Source organism: Labeo rohita, chromosome 5 (assembly GCF_022985175.1).
Source record: "Labeo rohita strain BAU-BD-2019 chromosome 5, IGBB_LRoh.1.0, whole genome shotgun sequence".
NCBI classification, from domain to species: Eukaryota; Metazoa; Chordata; class Actinopteri; order Cypriniformes; family Cyprinidae; genus Labeo; species Labeo rohita.
In genome coordinates, this window is record NC_066873.1 from 1,900,938 (window position 1) to 1,920,905 (window position 19,968).

Genomic DNA, 19,968 nt, shown 5'->3' on the forward strand with positions numbered 1-19,968 from the left:
TGTTCTACTTCCTTTTTTGTGATTATTGTTTTTATGATTATTCTACTTCCTTTTATGTAAAGCACTTTGAATTACCTCTGTGTATGAAATGTGCTATATAAATAAACTTGCCTTGCCTTGCCTGCCTTTAAAACTAAAATTTTACTCTGAGCGGCTTTATACATACTGCCCCAGGTGTTGACTTCTGGTTCCAGGGCCAGACTCCCAAAAGAATAGAGCAGAAATGACTCTCCTAACAGTTTTAATTAACGTCCAAGTTAATGAAGACTCTTAGATGACCTCTCAGTTGTAGCTCAGTTGACAGACAATCAAATTTCACAATCACAAGCACACTGACGATTTCAGAACTACCTAAACTAGTTTAGGCCTTAAGTATTGCTGTGTACAAATACCTCCAGATGTCTTGTGGTGCCCCAAGGCTTCATATAACATTCTTTATCACTATTGTGTTGTTGAAATATCACTCAACCGCACCTAGTGTCCGTTGTTTCGTTCTTCAGAGCGCTAGGTGGCGGTGTTTGCACCATTCGAGTGAATTGCAACCAACAGATTTCAGAAGAAGAAACCCGGAGGTCCTATCGATATTTACAAATTGAAGAAGGAGCGCTCTTGACGGACATTTGGGTAATTATTAAAACGATGTGTATTATTTTGCTGTGTAAGCGCAATTTCAGAGTGTCCTTCTACGGTCGCTTTATTTGTTATAGGTGTAAGGGAATGAAATAACCAACAGTGCCAAAGTTAACCAAGCCATCTGGCGAAGTTACCGGTAGTTATTTATCAGCGTGCGACGCGTTTCGTGCTCGTGTTTACATTTGAGCCTTCACGACAAATGTTAGCATGTCGCGGAGATGCAGTTTTAGCGTTTGAAGATGCGTCTGGCAAACAGCATATTTAGCTATGGGTTAGCTGTGGGGCTAACTGTAGCTAGGAGGCTGGGTAATGTTGTTTTGATGGTTTAATGTAAACAATAGAAATGCAAGATATGTTTCATGTGAAGGTACAATTTTATTCAAATAAAAATATTATTGCCCATATATCCATAGTCTTTTACACCAAAAGTTGGCTTAAGAAAATTCCTAAGAAACATGTCCAACCTGTCACATAAATTTCCAAAAAAGGGGTTGGGCCATAAGTTTGTGAGCACTGAGCAGTTATGTTAGGTATGCCACTGAAATGTAATATTAGGTCAGTTGTGTACTCCAACGTTGTAAACAGTTGTAAACTCTAATCTTTAGATTGCAGTGTGACGTGTTAGTAGTGATGGACTGTGATGTCAATAAACCAACGTATGGGTCATTCTGTAATTAGGGGTACATTTTAAAAAAGTTTTCCTTTTCCCAAAAACCCAAACATGACCTTACAATGCTTTGAAACAATCTATATTGTATAAAGTACTATATAAATAGAAGTGATCTGTAGGATTATTTGGTAACACAGTTGACATTTTTAGTGGTTTGGGCCTATACTCAACATATATATGTTTAGAAATATATTTTCATAAAACATAACTTAAAAATTGCAGCAATAGTAACAAAAAAACATATTCTTAAAAAACTTGTGTAACTCTGTTGACAGTCAGTGAATCCACTCTTGACACAGATTTGCTAGTTTAACCAATATTAGGGGAAAGAGAGAAAACATAACATCTAGTGTTTCATCCATGTGCTTCTAAAGGAAATATCATCATACTGTGCAAATTATGTGAGATTGGGACAAACCATTCCTTTTTGAGGGGGGGTTTCAAGTGGGTAACTTAGTTGACAATGTGTTTTTCGGACACAGATAAAACAAGTTATATCACAGTAAACACTTATTATTTTTGAAGCGCACACCCAATGTCTTGGTAAGATAATCTAACTAAAGGCAAAACTGTGAAATTAATTTATATTTGAGGTCATTTTCATGCTTAAATGCAGAGTAGAATGAGCAACTGTACAAAATCGGACAGCTGAATACCATTGTATGTGATATGAACATCATTTTTAAAAAAAATATATATATATTTTTTTATATTTTTTCAAAATATAGTAGTGTGTTCGGGAAAAATATAATTTTGTATACTAGAAAATTAAGCATCAGGGCTTTATATTGATGAAAATATATAAAAAAAATATACTTCTCGGACATAAGATGTACCCACAATTATAGAATGATCCTTATATTTGGCAATTTTAATGTGTCAGCATTGACTGATAACCAGTGTCTAGTTAACATAAGTGTTAAATTAAGTTATAAAATGCTTATCGGAAAAAAAGAGCCAAAAATATTGATGTGCTCTCACTAGATGACTATAATTGGTCACTGTCTCATAAAAAAAAAAAAAAGTGTGTGTGTATATATATATATATATATATATAAATGAACCATAGTTTTACTACAAATAAAACATCACAAAACAAAAAAAAACCTTGGTTACTATAGTTTAACCATGGTTTTGGTATTCTAACCGTAGTTTAACTGTGGTATTTGTAGCAAAAATGTGGTTTTAAAAATGGTAATCAAACGTGGTTACTGCACTTTTACTATAATCTTAAGGGTTTTTTTTTTTTTTTTTTTTTTTTTTTTTTAAACTTAAATCCAGATGGCGACTTTTTTTTCCCCCAAGCAGCTACTTCATATGTCATATGATGCGACTCTCTCAAGACTTGATGTGATAATGTGGTCATCAATACTAGTTTTGTCCCAGTCTTTGTTAATAAGTGTAAAAACTGTTTTAAATTTCTTCTCCATGTTGTCAAGAAAAAACTCCATGTTATGTTTGTATTGTTGTAGTATAATGATTATTTAGTTTGTGTTAAAAAGGGGGTCAAAAAATAAAATGATATAAAGTTGGTTCTGTAGTTCACACACATTAATGCAAAAGCAACTTATTTCAGTCCTTTAAAAATCTCTGGTGCCATCTCCGTTGCTTCATCTGCTCAGTTTGTGAAAACAGTTGCATCCATAATCAAACTTGATTGATTTTAATTCTATGTTTGACTGTGTGAAATTTCAGACAGAATCTCTTGACTCTCTGTACTCTCTGTAAAGGTTGGCGATGGACACAGTTGATGGTGGTGCCGGTGAAGACACAGGTGAAGCCGAGACCATTAGTGCGCAGAGCCTGTATGCGACCCTCGGCCTGTCATCAGAGGATGTGGATGCACTTGCTCAGATTCCAGAAAGTGAAATCAGCGTGGAGACCCTCCCTTATCTAATCATGCAGCTCAAAGCGAAGAGAGCCAATAAAGAGTCAGCTTCCGCAGACACCGACTACAGAGACAAGTCCAGGATTTCCCAGGACAAGCTGAGCACACCCGAGAGATGCGCCGGCGACAGACGCAGAAGCCCCTTGTCTTCCAGCTCCGCGCGGCGCTCCCGGAGCCACGGCAGCCATGAGCATGAGCATCACGGGAAAGGGGAAGGGCATAGGAAGGTTGAGAGGTACACAGGAGGAAGAAGGGACCTTGGTTACAGGAAGTCATCCCGAGAAAAACAAAGTGGGGATCACGTGGCTGTGGAGACGGAGCCGGACGTCAACCCAACGGTTTTTCCACACAAATGCTCTCTTTGCAAGTGTGTGCTGAATTCCATAAAGGTAGTTGGCAAAATAAAAAAAAATATATGACACGATAAGACAAAAACTATTCAATTAGAACAACAAAAATACCTAGAAATGATTAACATTTTGTAAAATGTGGTTCAAAAGCATTTACATTTATGGGGATATAATGCATTCATGCTGCTATCAGTGGATTGTACCGCGTTGCATTGGAAAGTGAGGGAATGCAAAAATACACAAACAAGTCAAGACACGACACAGACAATGTGAAGTAAAGTTTTTATTGAATATGTATACTGGATATTTTAAGACTTCACACGTGAGCCACACAATTGTAATTTTATGAAAGGTTTATTCTTTGTGTCCAGCTCATCATGAGGTTAACTTTTAAAACAAAAGTGCATCATTATATGGATAAATTAATTATATTCATACCGTGATGTACGATTTTGGAGATTCTGTCCACCTCTAGCAAAGGCAACCATAAGAATATAGGCTAGTATTTTATGTGTGTTTGTATGTATGTATTTATATATATATATATATATATATATATATATATATATATATATATATATATATTTTTTTATTTTTTTTTTTTTTTTTCTCTGGGGGAAGGTGTTTATTATAATGTGTCATATCGCACTCATCTTAAGTGCTTATGTTCTGTTTTCCTGACTGTCAGACATGGAGAGACCATCTGTCAGGTGTTCGCCACAAATTACGTGAATCCGAACGAAGTTCTCGCTCTTTTCCACCCCCTAAAAGACCCTACAGCTCTGACCCCGTCATAGGTAAAGAGTTTCCTTTTCACACACAACTAAATAGTAGAATTGCTCTTTGCATCTGTATTTGATGATGCTTACTACAAAGTCATTGTCACAATTAAAATTATTGCATTTAAGAATAATTATTTCTTTACTTAAAGAGAACTAAAGACCCTAGAACAAGCATTTGTGCCTTTGTGCTTGTTAAATTTGAGACCCTTTGCAAGCTGGTGTAGTCCTAAAAGTTGACAAATGTAGCAAATAATAGAAAATATACTATTTTTTTTTTTTTTTTTTTTTTTTTTTTGGAAATTGAACCATCTTTACAATTGACATTTTTAATGTGAAAGCGTATATATTTACTTATTTATTTAGATGCAGGTAAGTGCTCACGGAAGAGATGAACCAAAAATACTGACCTTGTAAATGCCTCTGCATAGTTTCATTTGTGTCAGTTTAAATGCTCTCATGATTGTTGTGGCATAAGCTACAACCTTTTGGCTAATTATGAAATGCCAAGCCTTTAATTATCACCTGCTCCAAATTCCTGTTTAAACAGGAAATGCATCAACACATGAAAGAAACTGGCTTACCAAGCTGTGTGATGAGGTCTTTAAATGTTGAAATTTAATTTGAAGTTTCACTTGTGCAAGTTAATTTATATAAGGTAATGCATACATTTTTATAACAACAAAATTGCACAAAATGTATACATTAGCTTTTTTTTTTTTTTTTAATCTTTAAGGGGATCAGTACATGTCCACTTCATCAGACCACCTCTACCCTCCTAAGGTAATTTCGTTGATGTGCTTCTGTTTTATATTAATATTTCTCATTTATGCACTCAGATTCAAATGTCTGCTTTTTGTCATGTGGTTATATTATCCTCAGCCCAATACAAGAGTGGTAGTTGCTAAGTTTCCTATGGGCGCTGTGGCCGTGGGGGAGCTTTTAGAGCTTGGGAAACCTTTCGGCACAATTGTGAAACATCTGGTGTTCCCAGCAAAGGTAATCACACACCATTATACATTTATACATGACAGTGAGGCGTTTTCTAATTTCATCACAGCGTTCATTCAACTTTGTTTTGTATTGCTGAGCGGTAGACATGTTGAGCAGTGTCCTGTATCAATATAACTCTTAACTAATGAGTTGTTTAACAGAGTTTTATTACAGTGATATTTAAAAGCTTAGTGGTCTGAATTTAACATGTTTTAGATGCGCTCAACATTGCTCCAAATCTGCATGACTGACTTTCTATGGAATGTGAAAGGTGAAATTTAGCACTGTAAAGAAGTGACATTAAGTAAACAAATTGTTCACTCAGAAATGAAAAAAATGCAGAAAATTCTCATCCGCCTCAGGCCATCCTACATGTACAGAGGAGAAGTTTGTTTTTTCATCATAAGAGATTTGGAGAATTGTGGTGCTGTCAGAATGAGAGTCCAAACAGCTGATGAAAACATCACGGTAATCCGCAAGTAATCCACACCCAGGGCTCGACAATAAGGAGCCACTCACAATTGCCCGGGGCCAGCGTGAAAGACGTTCGGGACAGTTGAGGAATTTGTCACTGGCCCGATTGGGCCACTGCTGCGTTGTCACAAAAGTTTATCATTTGCACATGTTTTTAAGCCTTGTTAATTTAAAATTTTAAGCGATCACAGAGAGACGCCTCTCTGACGGACAAATAGCCTACAAAAGTATGTCTTAATACTCGTCTTGACAATTAGCTTTGTAGCTTTAACAATGATCAGTCCATACTTAATTCATACGGTGGAGTACAGATGCACCAATCGACCGGACATATTTCAACCGATCTCTGTTTTGGGCTTGCACACGAACTGCATGCAATCATTTTTCAAAATGTCATGTGTGTGGAAATATTATAAACTCTTTAGACATCCGTTAACAGAGGCCAGAGAATGCAAACAGGAAAAAATACTGAAGCAGGCAGAGCAAGATCACTGTTCACAATTCGCAAAATATTGGAAATATTATTTTAAATTGAAATGGGGTTTATATGAATGTATCTCTGAGGGGAACTGACTGTTTTAAGAAAAGTTTACATGGCGTTTTCTTTTCATTTGCCCATGTATGATGCATTTAAAATAGCATTCATAACCACGGCGATGTTTTGTTTACAGCGGTAACCAGGGAAATGTAGTATTCAAGCAGCACCTGCTGGTAGAGACTGAAGCTGTAACTGTGTCCGAAATCATTCACTCGTTCACTCATTCACTAATCCCTATATAGTCTATGGCAGTTGAGTGGGCTATATCAGAAAGAGTGAAGTGAACAAAATGAAGCGAACGAATTCGGACGGTGACGTATACACTGTGCGTGAGACTTGCAAAAACATCTTCGTCACATATGCTTTCATATTAAATGTACTTTATTTTATTTTAGAAAATAATATTAATACCAATAACACTTAAAATGACTTTATATTGTAGTTAAACATACCTCCTCATATATTATTAATTTGTGTTGTTCATAATCATTAAATACTATTAACATACTGTCAACAAAAATAAACACACATTACATTGTTCATATGTATTTATTGTTTGTAGTATCCTGAAATTAAGCGTTTTGCACTCAGAAGATGCATATGGTCATAGAGCGCCCTCAGAATGGATATGCTACCAACAAACATTTTTAAATATCCACCAAATCATCATAATTTATGTACATTTTGTAAATTAGTAAAATATTAAACTCAGTTAAAGCTTACATTCTAAATATAAATAATGCATGAAAAAACGTTAAAGCAGAAATAAGATGTAAACGGCAGCTCTCATTCAAACTGTCTCTCTCCCGCTGTCTCTTCGAGCTCGATGGTTCTTCACACTGGATTGTGGGAAATAATGCTTCAGCGAGTGTACATCGGTTGTACACTCAAAATCAGAATGCATTGTGGGTAAAAAAGTAGTGAACGAATGTAGGGAATAAAGTCGTTCTCTCAGAATTCTGACAAATGGCTGACACCCGATATAGTGGATAGTGAGCGGTTTTGGACACAACTTGAGTTTGCGTTCTTTCGGTGTGTCAGCTGTTTTTCCCTAAAGCATCTTTTCATTTGTAATAAAATAATAATAATAAAATAATGTTTGAACTGTAGTTAGGCTAGTAGGTTTAAGTGTGGTGTCGAAATTAAAATGTCGAGATTTGTGAAATTTAATTGGTGTGTAAAATTTTGGTGTCATATAAGCTTATTTATTAAAATAAAAGATAACATGAGTCAAAAACAATGATAACAGCAACTATTTAATTTTTTTGTGACAGGGCCAGAGTGAAAATTTTGAAAATGTAAAAATTTGAAAAAATCCTTAGCGTTGAGCCCTGCACACCACTCCAGTCCATCAATTAAGATCTTGTGAAACTAAAAGAAACAAATCTTCAAGACGTTTTAATTAAAGCACAAGTCCATAATAACGCTTCCTTCAGTGAGGAAAAAAAAATCATCATGTTCTATTGTCTCTAGCATCAGAAGCCACCCACATATTTGTTCATAGTTTGTTTTGGCCTGTAAACGGTGCTTGATCTGTGATTTCACTCCTGATTCAGACAAGATGACTTTTTCACTCGAGAAAGCAATATTATGGATAGAGGACTTGCATTTTTACCCAGAAGCAACAGTTTGAAGTTAAAAACATCTTAATGGATTTTCTCTAGCAAACACACAGCTGTTGCACAGTAACACAGATGTTAACTGATGAACTGGAGTGGTGTGGATTACTTGTGGATTATTGTGATGTTTTTATCAGCTATTTGGCCTCTCATTTAGACGGCACCCATTCACTCATTCATGCATTCTTATTCCAGTCACAGTATATGATTATTTATTTTCGTTTGCTGGGTAACAGGGATTTTTAGAGTTCGAGTCTCCCAAGGAGGCTCAGACTATGGTCAGTCACTTCAAGCAGAAACCAGCATTCATAAAGGAGAACGCAGTGTTCCTCTACTTATCACCAACAGTTGAAGGCATTTATGTGAGTACGACCCCAAAAATCACACCTTCTATACTTAGTTTAACGATCTATCGATTTATCATGGATTTCTTTGACAGTTACTTTTTGTTTGCATATATGCGATTGACAGACCCCACCCAAGTTTGATGTGCCTTCACCAAAACGAACAAAGCGTTCGAATGCACCTTCGGTGGTTTGTTTTTCACGTTTGCCCCCAGGGGAGGGCGTTGAGGCTGAGGTGCTGGAGCTCGCAGGCATGTTTGGTGAGGTGTGGCAGTCAAAGTTCGCTGACTGTAAGGTGAGGATTACTGTCTTGAAGAACTTGTGTTGTCTGATGTATTCAAACTCAAGCTGTGCTGAATGTCGTGCTTTTGTTTAATGTACACACTAGGGCTTTGGGAAATATACACTATAATCAGCCATAATAATAAAACCAACCTCATTAATATTGTGTTGGTCACATGCCCATTGTAGATGATTTTGACGGTGGATAGGGGTGATCATGGTCACTCTTGACCAGTCTGCAGTTACGCAGCATCATCAGGGCTCTACAGTGTGACCATTTTAGTTGCATTTGCGACTGAAAACTACAACTATACGACTATGAAAAATATTTAGGAGCACAATGTGCGACTGACCTGATCAGCATATTTTTGTTTGCACTGAGTGGAGCTTCAAACGTTTCTATGTGTTTTTGCAACATTGAGTCATGTATCACAGACATATCTTGCTTACATTGACTTACATTGTCTAACTATAACACTATTGTCTGATTTTGCTCTATTTCGTCGTCAAAAATAGTTTGAAACAAAGTCACAACTGAGCTGCTGCGCATCTCCATTAAAGGGGTCATCGGATGCTAAGTTCACTTTTACATGTTGTTTGAACATTAATGTGTATTGGCAGTGTATGTACACAAACACCCTATAATGATAAAAATCCACCCAGTGGTTTTTATTTAATCTGCAAAAATAATATCCCCTTTTTCAAACCAAGCCATTCTCAGCTTCTTGTCTGTGTGACGTCACACCCACAGAGGCCGCTCCCACAATAGTTGATTGACATGGCTGTCTTACCTTAGACCCGCCCTGAATGAGCAGTAACAGTCAGATCACCATTGTTTCGATGCCGGAACAGGGACGTAGACAAGAATGGCTCCTAAGTGATTATTGGATGTAATAATGAACATAGTAGTCGTCATTTACACCCGACATCTGAGCCGCTGAAGACGCAGTGGATGACTTTTGTTCGTGAAGGGAATGCGCCTCCTGATCTACATATATCTGTCTGTGTTTGCGCAAATCATTCGTGATCCAGCTTCACTTACAGCAGAAGTGAGTGTAAGGGTTTTTTTATGAATCTTTGCAATCACCTTTCCTAATAACGTGCTAGTTAGCAAGTTTTGTGGCTAAATGCGGCTAAGCATGGCTAAAGTAAATGGGCTCATCGCTCCACAGAGAGAAGAGAGGGGCGGGGCGAGCAGAGCAGAGCTCATTAACATTTAAAGCAACATTGACCAGAATAGGTTGATTTTTGCAGAGGTGATTTTGACAAGGTAAAAAGGTATTTTTACACTACCATTGAGAAATTTTAACCAAAGCATGTTATAGACTTTTCATTAAGACCCTAAAGAATCATATTAACTTGTGGAAAATGGGCATCCGATGACCCCTTTATAACTCAGCAGTGTTTAGTTTATGAATGAACGTGCGTTTTTAAACGAATTTAATGAGTCATAGATTTCCCATTCATAAAGACATTCACTTGCTTTATTCCTGAATGAATCAGGAATGAATGATTCAGTAATTAAATCAGTGACTTTCCGCCACCTACTGGCAGTTTTAGTTTCATTTTCAGAGTATCTTTTCAGTTATTTAAATCATTTAGTATTTCTATATTCAAAATGGTATATTTAAAACATTAATCTCAACATGAATAAATGAATATGATTAACAATAATAAAAAATAAAATATTTATTCATTGTAATTGTAGTACAGATTAATTTGGTTAATACTGATTTCATTTGATTGGTAACTTATTTTTATTTTACTTGTTCTTATTCTGTTATTTTAATTAGACATTTTAAAAAGTTTAAAAAATATATAATTTACAAAATTTGACATAAAAGATGACATGCTTTTAATAAAGTTAGAAAAATGTCATTACAAAGGTAAAAGCAAAATTCCTCTGCAAATCACTTTAAGGAGACAAATATCACCTCGTAATGGGAAGGCTAATTTTTGATCCGATTTTTTTTGATTATTAATTAGAAGGTACTCCTAAAATTTTGACTGTGCTCCTAAAAAGAAAAGTAAGCGTAGAGCCCTGATCATACGCAGCAAACTGTGAGCATTGAGTTTTTCAGCAGTTTGAGCTGTGGTTGCTCCTCTGTGTAACTGGACCCATAACCTTGATGCCGGTTCACCAGTTGTCTTTCCTTTGCCCAATTTTGGTGGGTATTAACCACTGCTTCCGTGACTTGCCGTTTTGGAGATGCTCTGACACAGTTGTCTAGCCATCACTATTTAGTCACTATAATTTTTTCACTTGCCATTTTTGCTGCTTTTAACATGTGAAATTCAAAATCTGACTCTTCACTTGCTGCCAAAGTTGTAACAATATAATCAGTGTTGTTCACTCCTGCCAGTGGTTTAAATGTTCTGTCTGTTCAGTGCATATATGTGACCCTGGACCACAAAACCAGTCATAAGGGTCAATTTTTTTAAATTGAGATTTATACATCATCTGAAAGCTGAAATAAGCTTTTCATTGATGTATGGTCTGTTAGGATAGGACAATATTTGGTTGAGATACAACTATTTGAAAATCTGTAATCTGAGGGTGCAAAAAAATCAAAATATTGAGAAAATCACCTTTAAAGTTGTGCAAATGAAGTTCTTAGCAATGCATATTACTAATCCAAAATTAAGTTTTTATATATTTACAGTGGGAAATTTACAAACCATCTTCATGGAACATGATCTTTACTTAATATCCTAATGATTTTTGACATAAAAGAATGTATTTTTGGCTGTTGCTACAAATATACCTGTGCTACTTACGACTGGTTTTGTCACATATGGATTGATGGATATTGATAGATCACATAGATTATACTTTTAAACTGAATTAGGTCATTAAAATCATTGTGTGCATTAATTTTGACAGCCTTTGTGCAAATACATTGTTTTTTTCCCCAGTAAAACTGTATGTCTATGTGTGTGTGTAGGCCTTGATAGAGATGGTTGACTGGCGTGATGCTGACATCATGGTGAAGTATTACCACAGTAACCCTCTGAGGATTCAGGGCAAAAGTATCAAAGTGACCATGTCGCACATCTCTAGCCTGAGGTAAGAAACTTGTTATATCTTAAGGCCTAAAAAGGTGTTTAAACCAGTGGGTTGCAGGGCAAAATAGGATGCAAGTCTGTGAAAGCGTAATGGAGATTTAGAAAAAAAAATGATGCTAAATATAAAGTAATACTTTAAAAGGAAGGAGGAAATGCTTATCTTTCACTATCAATCTTGTCTTATCTTTTGTCATCCAAGATTGTCTGTTGAAACAATGTATTTTTGTTGCAAATAACCTACAAGAGTCTCACACAACAATACCACTGTCTTTTTAATAAATGTTTCATAAATTTCATAAATAATAAAAACTAAATTTTCACCACAAGTCTAGTATATTAAGTGACTAATAACAATAATAATGAAATGACAAAAAAATGCAATTTTATTTATTTTTTGGTATTTTTCAGTTATAAATATTTTGATTTACAACATGCCAGTCAAATAATTTTATTAAAAAGATATTAATTTGTAGACAGCATTTATATTTGTGTACAAAACTGGTTTGCAATTTAGACATTTTAAAGAGCAAAGGGATTTTCAGAATATGAGAAACATGCAGTCGGTCAAGTTTGTACAAATATTTGACCTCTTTAATGTTTAGATCCTGTGGCACTTCAAAAACTATTTTAACGTTCATTATGGTGCAGTGCCTTGCATTTTAATTACTTTAATGTAATTTACTGTAAATTAAATTTTAATTTAACCTTTGACCTCTAAATTTATTAATAAAATAACATTTCTAAGTGCTGCATGTTTGGGGAAATTTAGTTAAATAAACATGTATTGAACTTTTTGAAGATTATTTTAAATGCTTCCTTAACTAAAACCCTTTTTCAGAGAAAACAGTCCTGAGCCTGTGACCAGAAAATCTGACTCGAGCAAATACAGCAGACAAAGAGAAGAGTCCACGTCTAGCAACAAGGACAAAAGCGACAGCTCAAACCAGGAAAACACAGAGAAAGACGACAAGCTGATGGGAAAGGAAGACAAGGTACTCGATGATGAGGAGGGGATTCAGCTGGAGGATGAACCTGGGCTGCTTGACGAGGGGACGGATGACACTGTGGTTAAAACTGAGGAGGAAGAAAAAAAGGAAGACGAGGAAAAGATGGAAGAGGAAAAACCGAACGCCGCTGAGGAGGAGAATAGAGAGCGAGGTTCAGAGCAGAATCAAGAGGAAGAGGTGAGTTGATACCTCAAAGGTGAAGTGTGTCATTTTTAATATGCAGAAGCAAATGTGAGTAAGCCAATCACAGGTAGATGTGAACACTGTTGCTGTTTGGTGCTGTCAGATCATTGCTTTGTTTGTCGGTGCAACCAAATGTTTGGGATGTGTGAAAGACTCTCTATTATCTATCATCACTTACCGTTAAATTCATTAATCAGCAAGGATGCATTACGTTCATCAAAAAAAAAATCCACTTTGTGTAATGGTATATGACATTTTGAAAATATGCAAAAACAACATTAATATGTTCATGGCGTCTGACTGAAAGCGATGTGCGTCTTATTTCTCTAGGGTGATTTGGATGATGCAGAATTTCCAGAGAACATAGAAGATTTTGTTACATTAGATGAGCTGGACAACAATGCAGGAGGTGATTCATTTTGATTCAATATTATGATCTCAACACACATTTTAAAAGATTAAATGCACGCATTTATATATAATATATAAGATCACAAACATGCATTTAGGAAATTTCATTTCATGCCAAATTCAAGGCACAGTAACACTTTTTCCCTTTTTATTCCAGACTCTACTTTGCCAAAGGTAAGTGTCACATCTCTCTTTTACCTTAGACACCGAGTGTCATAGGACATAAGCATGTACAGTTGTAGTTCAACAGTATGAATAATAGCCATGTGTTTTTTGTTTTTTGTCATTGCATGCTCACAGGATTGTAAAGTAGTGGTGGTGTGGCCCGTAAAAAAGACTCCTGACTTTATGAAGGATCTGTACAGTCTGTCTGCACCCTTTGGCAGTGTGGTGAAGCATTCTTTATCCACGTTCAAACAAGAGGTCAGTGTTTTGTTGTGAGTAAAAATTAGTGATGCACAAATATCGGCAATCAAAAATGTTCAGCCTAAACAGCTATTTTTATAATATATATAAATGAGTCTCTTGTTCTCAAAGGCTGCATTTATTTACTTATTTCATTCATTTTTCATAATTTCATACTTCATTATATAATGTACATTTGAATAAAACGAAAGTGTTTATATTTCAACAACGAACTGGAGTAGAAACAGAATTAAAAATTTTGGTTTAGTGCATTGCAAGCAAAAAAATATAAATTTTCCAATTAAATGCAATCTTCATTTAAAAAAAACAAAAATATTTTCCGGAAAATTCCAACATTGTTTATTCAAGTATGCATGTTTTCAGTGCATCAGTAAAACATTATTTGAAGTTGTTTGTAGTTTATTTCACTTTCACTGTTTTACTTTATCATTAGTCAGCATAATGGTTAACGGTAAAACACAAACTTATAAAGCACTTATTAATCCTGGTTAATCAATCCTGTTCCCTCCAGCATATACCACATTACAAGTTGAAAGGACAATGTTTGTATTAGTTAATGCATTATGAGCTAAAATAAATAAATAAAAAAAAAAAGAGCTAAAACATCTTTGAAAATGTGAATATACGGTGAGCCTGACCTTGTTGCAGTCAATGCACATAACAGACTGTAGCTATCATTACATCATGCAATAACTGAAACAGACCTGTTGATGTATTGCAAACTGATACTGAATCCAAATTAAATGATGAGAATCTGATGTTGGTGCTTATAATCAGGCTTTGTGATCACCAAAACAGAAGTGGATGATTCTCTCAACAGTTATTGTGTCTTCTATCCAGTTGTGTTTAACCATGCTACCGCATATGCTTTCAGTTTTACTAATCACAGTTCTCATACAATTTTCAGGTTTTGCCTTTAGCCAGTTATGTGTGTTTGTGTTCTTGTAGGCTATGATTGAGCTGGAAACAGCTGAAAAAGCCCAGGAAATGGTGCAGTTCTACAGCGATCACAAGGCGACGATATGCGGCAGGCCGGTGTCTGTTTCCATGTGCCTTACCATGAAAACAATAGAGGTATGTGTTTAGAAACAATATGCTAGACACAAATACACACCAATAACATACAATTCATTAGTAATCCCATTGTTTCGGTCAATATACACTAGCAGCATAGGTGTAATTTACGGGTGGGTGAATTAAACTATCACATTAAAAATGAGTTCTTTTATGTCAGTACATTAACCGCACCCCCATATCCCCCACCCCAAACACACACTCCTGTCCCACCCACTTTTTAAAACAAAGTTACACCACTGACTAGGAGCCAAAAGTTTAGAGGAATTAAGATATTTAAATGTTTTTGAATACATGTTAAAGTGTAATTTATTGCAATTCATAAGTGTAAAATGTAATTTTCAAAGCTGAATTTTCAGGATCATTCTCAGTGTCACATGATCCTTCAAAAATCGTTCTAATATGCTGATTTGCTGCTCAAGAAACATTTCTGATTATTATTCTGATTTGTATTATTTTAGTATATTGTTATTTCTGATTATTATTAATGTTAAAACCAGTTTTTGCTGCTTAATATTTTTTGGAAACCATGATACGCTACCATTCAAAAATTTGGGGTAAGTGCAGTTTAAAACAAAATGTATTCTTTTATTTAGCATGCATGCATTGCATGCAAATTGATCACAAATGACAGTAAATACATGTTTATTACAATGTTTTTATATTTCAAAAGAATCCTTAAAAGTTGTTTCACAGTTTCCACAAAAATATTAAGCAGTAAAAACTCTTTCCAACATTGATTAATAATAACCATAAAAAATACTGAGTAGCAAATCAGCATATTAGAATGATTTTTGATGGATCATGTGACACTGAAGACTGGAGTCGCATATTATGGGTTTTCCTATAATGGAGCCAAAGACATATAAAGGGCAAAATTATTTTTTTGTTTAGGATATTTTAATTATTTTTTTGAAAACTGTTATTACTGTTATCCCAAAGTAAATGAGTACGAAATGAAACTAAAGTGATCGCGTTGGTTTCAACCCCTCACATGATGTTTAGAGCCCTAGCGGGAGGTCCGTTTTCATCAGCTGTCTTCCCAACCAGCGGTACCGGCGACAGAAATACACACACAAATCCCTCTTCAAACTGACAAAGCCTTTTGGAAGAGTGACTGGCTACTCTCTGCACAGGTATCAAGGAACGGTACGTATACACACATTTCCCTCATCACTACCTCTGATGAGCAGCACAGAGGAGGATTTGTGAATATTCTTGAATGTCATCGTGACCCTTTCATGCTATTCATTTTTCCTGTGCCTCAACTTGTTGCTTTTCAGTGTTACATGCAACTGGAAAGTACGAAGGCGGCTGAAAGGATGGTTGCGCTGTACACTCGGCGGCCTTGCAAATTTTGGGGGTCGGTGCTGAAGGTAGCCATGTGCAGGAAAGGGGACTCACTGATTAGATGGTAGGCGAATGCATTTTCTTAATTTCGGTGCAGGGTTGAAATCACCTCATTAAAGTGTTTACTGAATAGAGTGGATGCACAAATAATAAAATGCAGTACATTTCCATCCTTATGTAGAGTTGACCCTAGACAGTTTGAAAACACTTTAAAATATCAGTGCAGCAGATATCCAGTGAATCCACTTCACCTTTCTGTAGTTCAGCTCATTAAACGAGTAGTTCATCTGAAAAAGAAAATAGCCAGAAAATTGAAACACCTTCAGGCCATCCAAGATGTAGATGAGTTTGTTTCTTCATCAGATATGGAGAAATGTAGCATTGCACCACTGTCTCACCAAAGGATCCTCTGCAGTGAATGGGTGGCGTCAGAATGAGAGTCCAAACAGCTGATAAAAACATCACAATAATCCACAAGTAATCCACACCACTCCAGTCCATCAGTTAACGTCTTGAGAAGCGAAGAGCTGCGTGTTTGTAATATAAAATATCTATCATAAAGGTGTTTCAACTTGAAACCATCCAGTGCAGAGAACTTTTTTAATATGCTTTTTTTGCATGAGCATGCATGTGAAAGTTTTTATCCATTGTGAAAGTAACAAAGAACTTATTTTCTATCTGTAGTAATCTGTCGTTTTTTTGCTCACAGGAGACACCCTGACAGCGCAGAGGAGAGAGAGATAAAAAAGGAAATAAAAGAAATTAAACCAAGCACTGAAAGGACAGAAAATGAGCAGGTAATCAAGAGGGAACATTTGACTAAACGTGTTCTCATGATCTTAATAGTAACGTTTCAATCTCAAGTGTCATGCTTAAATGCTGGAATAACATTTTGATTTACATTTTTAAATGGGTGAATCTAAGAAAAGGAAAAGTAGCCAAGTGTCAGGCTTGTGTGATATCTCTGTCAGTAAAAATCACGTAAGAGAAAATATGTGTTCGCAGAACCAGCACAGTTCTTTACCGAATTGTGAAGGTGTTGGTGGGGATCCGGTTTGTGAAAGTAAAGGTTCGGAGGAGGATAATCAGCTGGACAAAACCCCTCTGAACCCTTATCAGCCAGACCAAACTGTGGGTAAGTTCATCACACACTTGCTTGTAATAGAATTGGTCATTGCATTATTACAACCACTAGAGCTTCATTCAAAGCATATGCTAAAATAAAAGTACTGTTGCATTAAAAAAATGTCTTGTTGACAGATTTGGATGTGCTTGCAATTCATAGTGTCATTGAAATGGCTATAATTTTTCATAATGTCACTTTAGATACATTTAACACAAATATATTAATGGTCTTTTCCTACATATTCCCCATCCGCTTTGTGCATTTTCGGAAAACTTGCATCTCCGGCATAGTTTCACGAACAACAAAAATGGCCAAAGAATGCTGTTAATTTGACATTGTATTGCCTTTAAGGTCTGTTTAAGGTCTTCAGTTTTAAAAATGCTTTAATTGAGGTTAATATTTGCAACCCGTGTGAAAACACTTGTAGTGTATTTGTCAGTTCTTTCTGGTGGCTTAAAATGTTTATGCCAATGAATTGTGATAGTAGTGTCTAAGCAAAAACTGTAAATCTTATCTCAGTAAACACTCCTCTTATTTCAGGTGTGAACTACGTCATCCCAGTAACTGGTTTCTTCTGCAAGCTGTGTAACATATTCTACACTGATGAGAACAGAGCAAAATCAGAGCACTGCCGCAGCCTTGAACACTACAACAACCTTAAGGTGACTGCTATATATATATATTCCTCTAAAAGGCACTTCGGTCAAAAATGAGATAATGATACTGAGTGAATGCTCTCGACACATAGTATACGTCCATCAAATACTTTCACTTCAAGCTCACTAAATCCCAGCCTCAGACCAATCAGAAGTACCAGTGCTTAGATAGAAACCTATACATAGAAGCCTGATAAAAATGCTTATTTTAAAGAAAAACGTCAGGTGGACTAAGAGGCTTTTGCATCTGAACTCTTCATATATATATATATATATATAAATTTGCTCATGCATATTAAATAATTCAAGGGTGATTTCACCCAAAAATGAAATTTTACTGTTAATTTACTCATCCTCAGGCCATCCAAGATGTAGATGACTCTATTTCTTCAGTAGAAAATTAAAGTGGCTGAAACTGTGCTCCTTGGTGATTCATAAAACTCAAGCTAGCAGCTGTCATCACTTTGAGAGACGAAAAAATCAGGCAAAATTAATACCTGTGGCTCCTGATGATATATTGAGGTCTTATGAAGCGAACACTAGTTTGTTCACCTTATGTGCTTTAGACATGTAAAACATTCGCATTTCACATTGGCTTTGGGTGCTTTAATTATATAATTGCATGTATGTCACTGCATGATTACATAAACTGGTGAATTCAATCAGTTCATTAAAACGAAATGAAGCAGTTCATGGAAAATAACCTAACTTTCCCATTGCCAGAGACTCTGGTTTACAGATAATATTGCAAATAGTGTTCAGTTTCTTGCACAGACTGATTGTTTCGCTTCATAAGACCTCAATATATCATCAGGATATGTGACCCTGGACCACAAAACCAGTCATATGGGTACATTTTTTGAAATTGAGATTTATATATCATCTGAAAGCTGAATAAATAAGCTTTCCATTGGATGTATGGTTTGTTAGCATTATCTGAGGGTGCAAACAAATCTAAATATTGAGAAAATTGGCTTTAAAGCTGTCCAAATATAGTTCTTAGCAATGCATATTACTAATCAAAAATTAAGTTTTGAAATATTTACGGTAGGAAATTTACAAAATATCTTTAAGGAACATGATCTTTACTTAATATCCTGATGATTTTTGGCATAAAAGAAAAATCAATAATTTTGACCCCTTCAATGTATTGTTGGCTATTGCTACAAATATACCTGTGATACTTATGACTGGTTTTGTGGTCCAGGGTCACAAATATGCCTGTACGTGCTATTTCAACTCTCAAAGTGATGGTAGCCGTTGACTTGCATTTTATGAATCACCAAGGACCATCGTTCTGTCTAAAAATCTTCTATACTTTTCTACAGAAGAAAAAAAGTCAACATCTTGAATGGCCTGAATAAAATGGGTGTTAATAATATATTACCAAATTTCGTGTTTGGGTGAACTATCCTTCTAATAGTACTCTTCTTTATTGAATTCTGTTAAGGAAGATGTAGGACAAAACTCTGTAAAGACACAATCTGGCATCTGATCTCACAGCCAATGAAATGACATGCTTCCTATGCCTCTTGTCCTGGTTATGTGGATAAACTTACATCTCGCTTTGATTTTCAGCTTAAACATGCTGAAGTGGTGGAAGAGACAGATGGACACCCAGATGGCTGAGTGAAAGAACACAAAGGAGACAAAGACATTGTACTTTTGATTCATTGTTTTTTTATTTGTTTTCATTCCAGTTAGTTTCCATACTCTTTCTGTTCAAATGTTTTGTTTTTCAAAGCGTTACAAGAGTAAGCGTGTGCGTGTGTGTGAGAATCAGATGCGTGTGGACAAAATTGTGAAGCCATTATAATGGTTTGGATGTTTAACAGTAAGCAGAACGAACATGTATATCAGCTGAAGGAGAGTGTTACGCTAAGCTCTTGAAATAAACTCCAGTTTGTTTACTGTCACCTGTATGCATGGTATGCAAGCATCTCCATTTCCACTTTAATAAGAGCAGCTTACTTTTAAGCCTCTCCAGGGGTCATGATCTGTAATGAAATACACTGCGTGTGTGCGAGTGCAGGTTTACTCTGACATCATAACACTGATCACCATCTAAAATGGTTAAACCTCACAGAAGAAAGTGGCCT

General features: G+C 35.7%; 1 protein-coding gene across 1 annotated transcript; it reads left to right on the top strand.

Moving 5' to 3' along the window:
- Positions 1-516: 516 nt before the first annotated feature.
- Positions 517-19,785, top strand: zgc:152816 (uncharacterized protein LOC777712 homolog). The gene is made up of 19 exons (XM_051110981.1): positions 517-624; positions 3,034-3,580; positions 4,230-4,338; positions 5,057-5,103; positions 5,203-5,319; positions 8,181-8,306; positions 8,416-8,583; positions 11,516-11,637; positions 12,475-12,820; positions 13,157-13,235; positions 13,395-13,411; positions 13,538-13,660; positions 14,612-14,737; positions 15,743-15,886; positions 16,021-16,151; positions 16,797-16,884; positions 17,093-17,222; positions 17,754-17,875; positions 19,448-19,785. The coding sequence occupies exons 2-19, from the start codon at positions 3,041-3,043 to the stop codon at positions 19,496-19,498; spliced, it is 2,586 nt and encodes an 861-aa protein (XP_050966938.1). The 5' UTR covers positions 517-624; positions 3,034-3,040; the 3' UTR covers positions 19,499-19,785.
- The last annotated feature ends 183 nt before the right edge of the window (positions 19,786-19,968 follow it).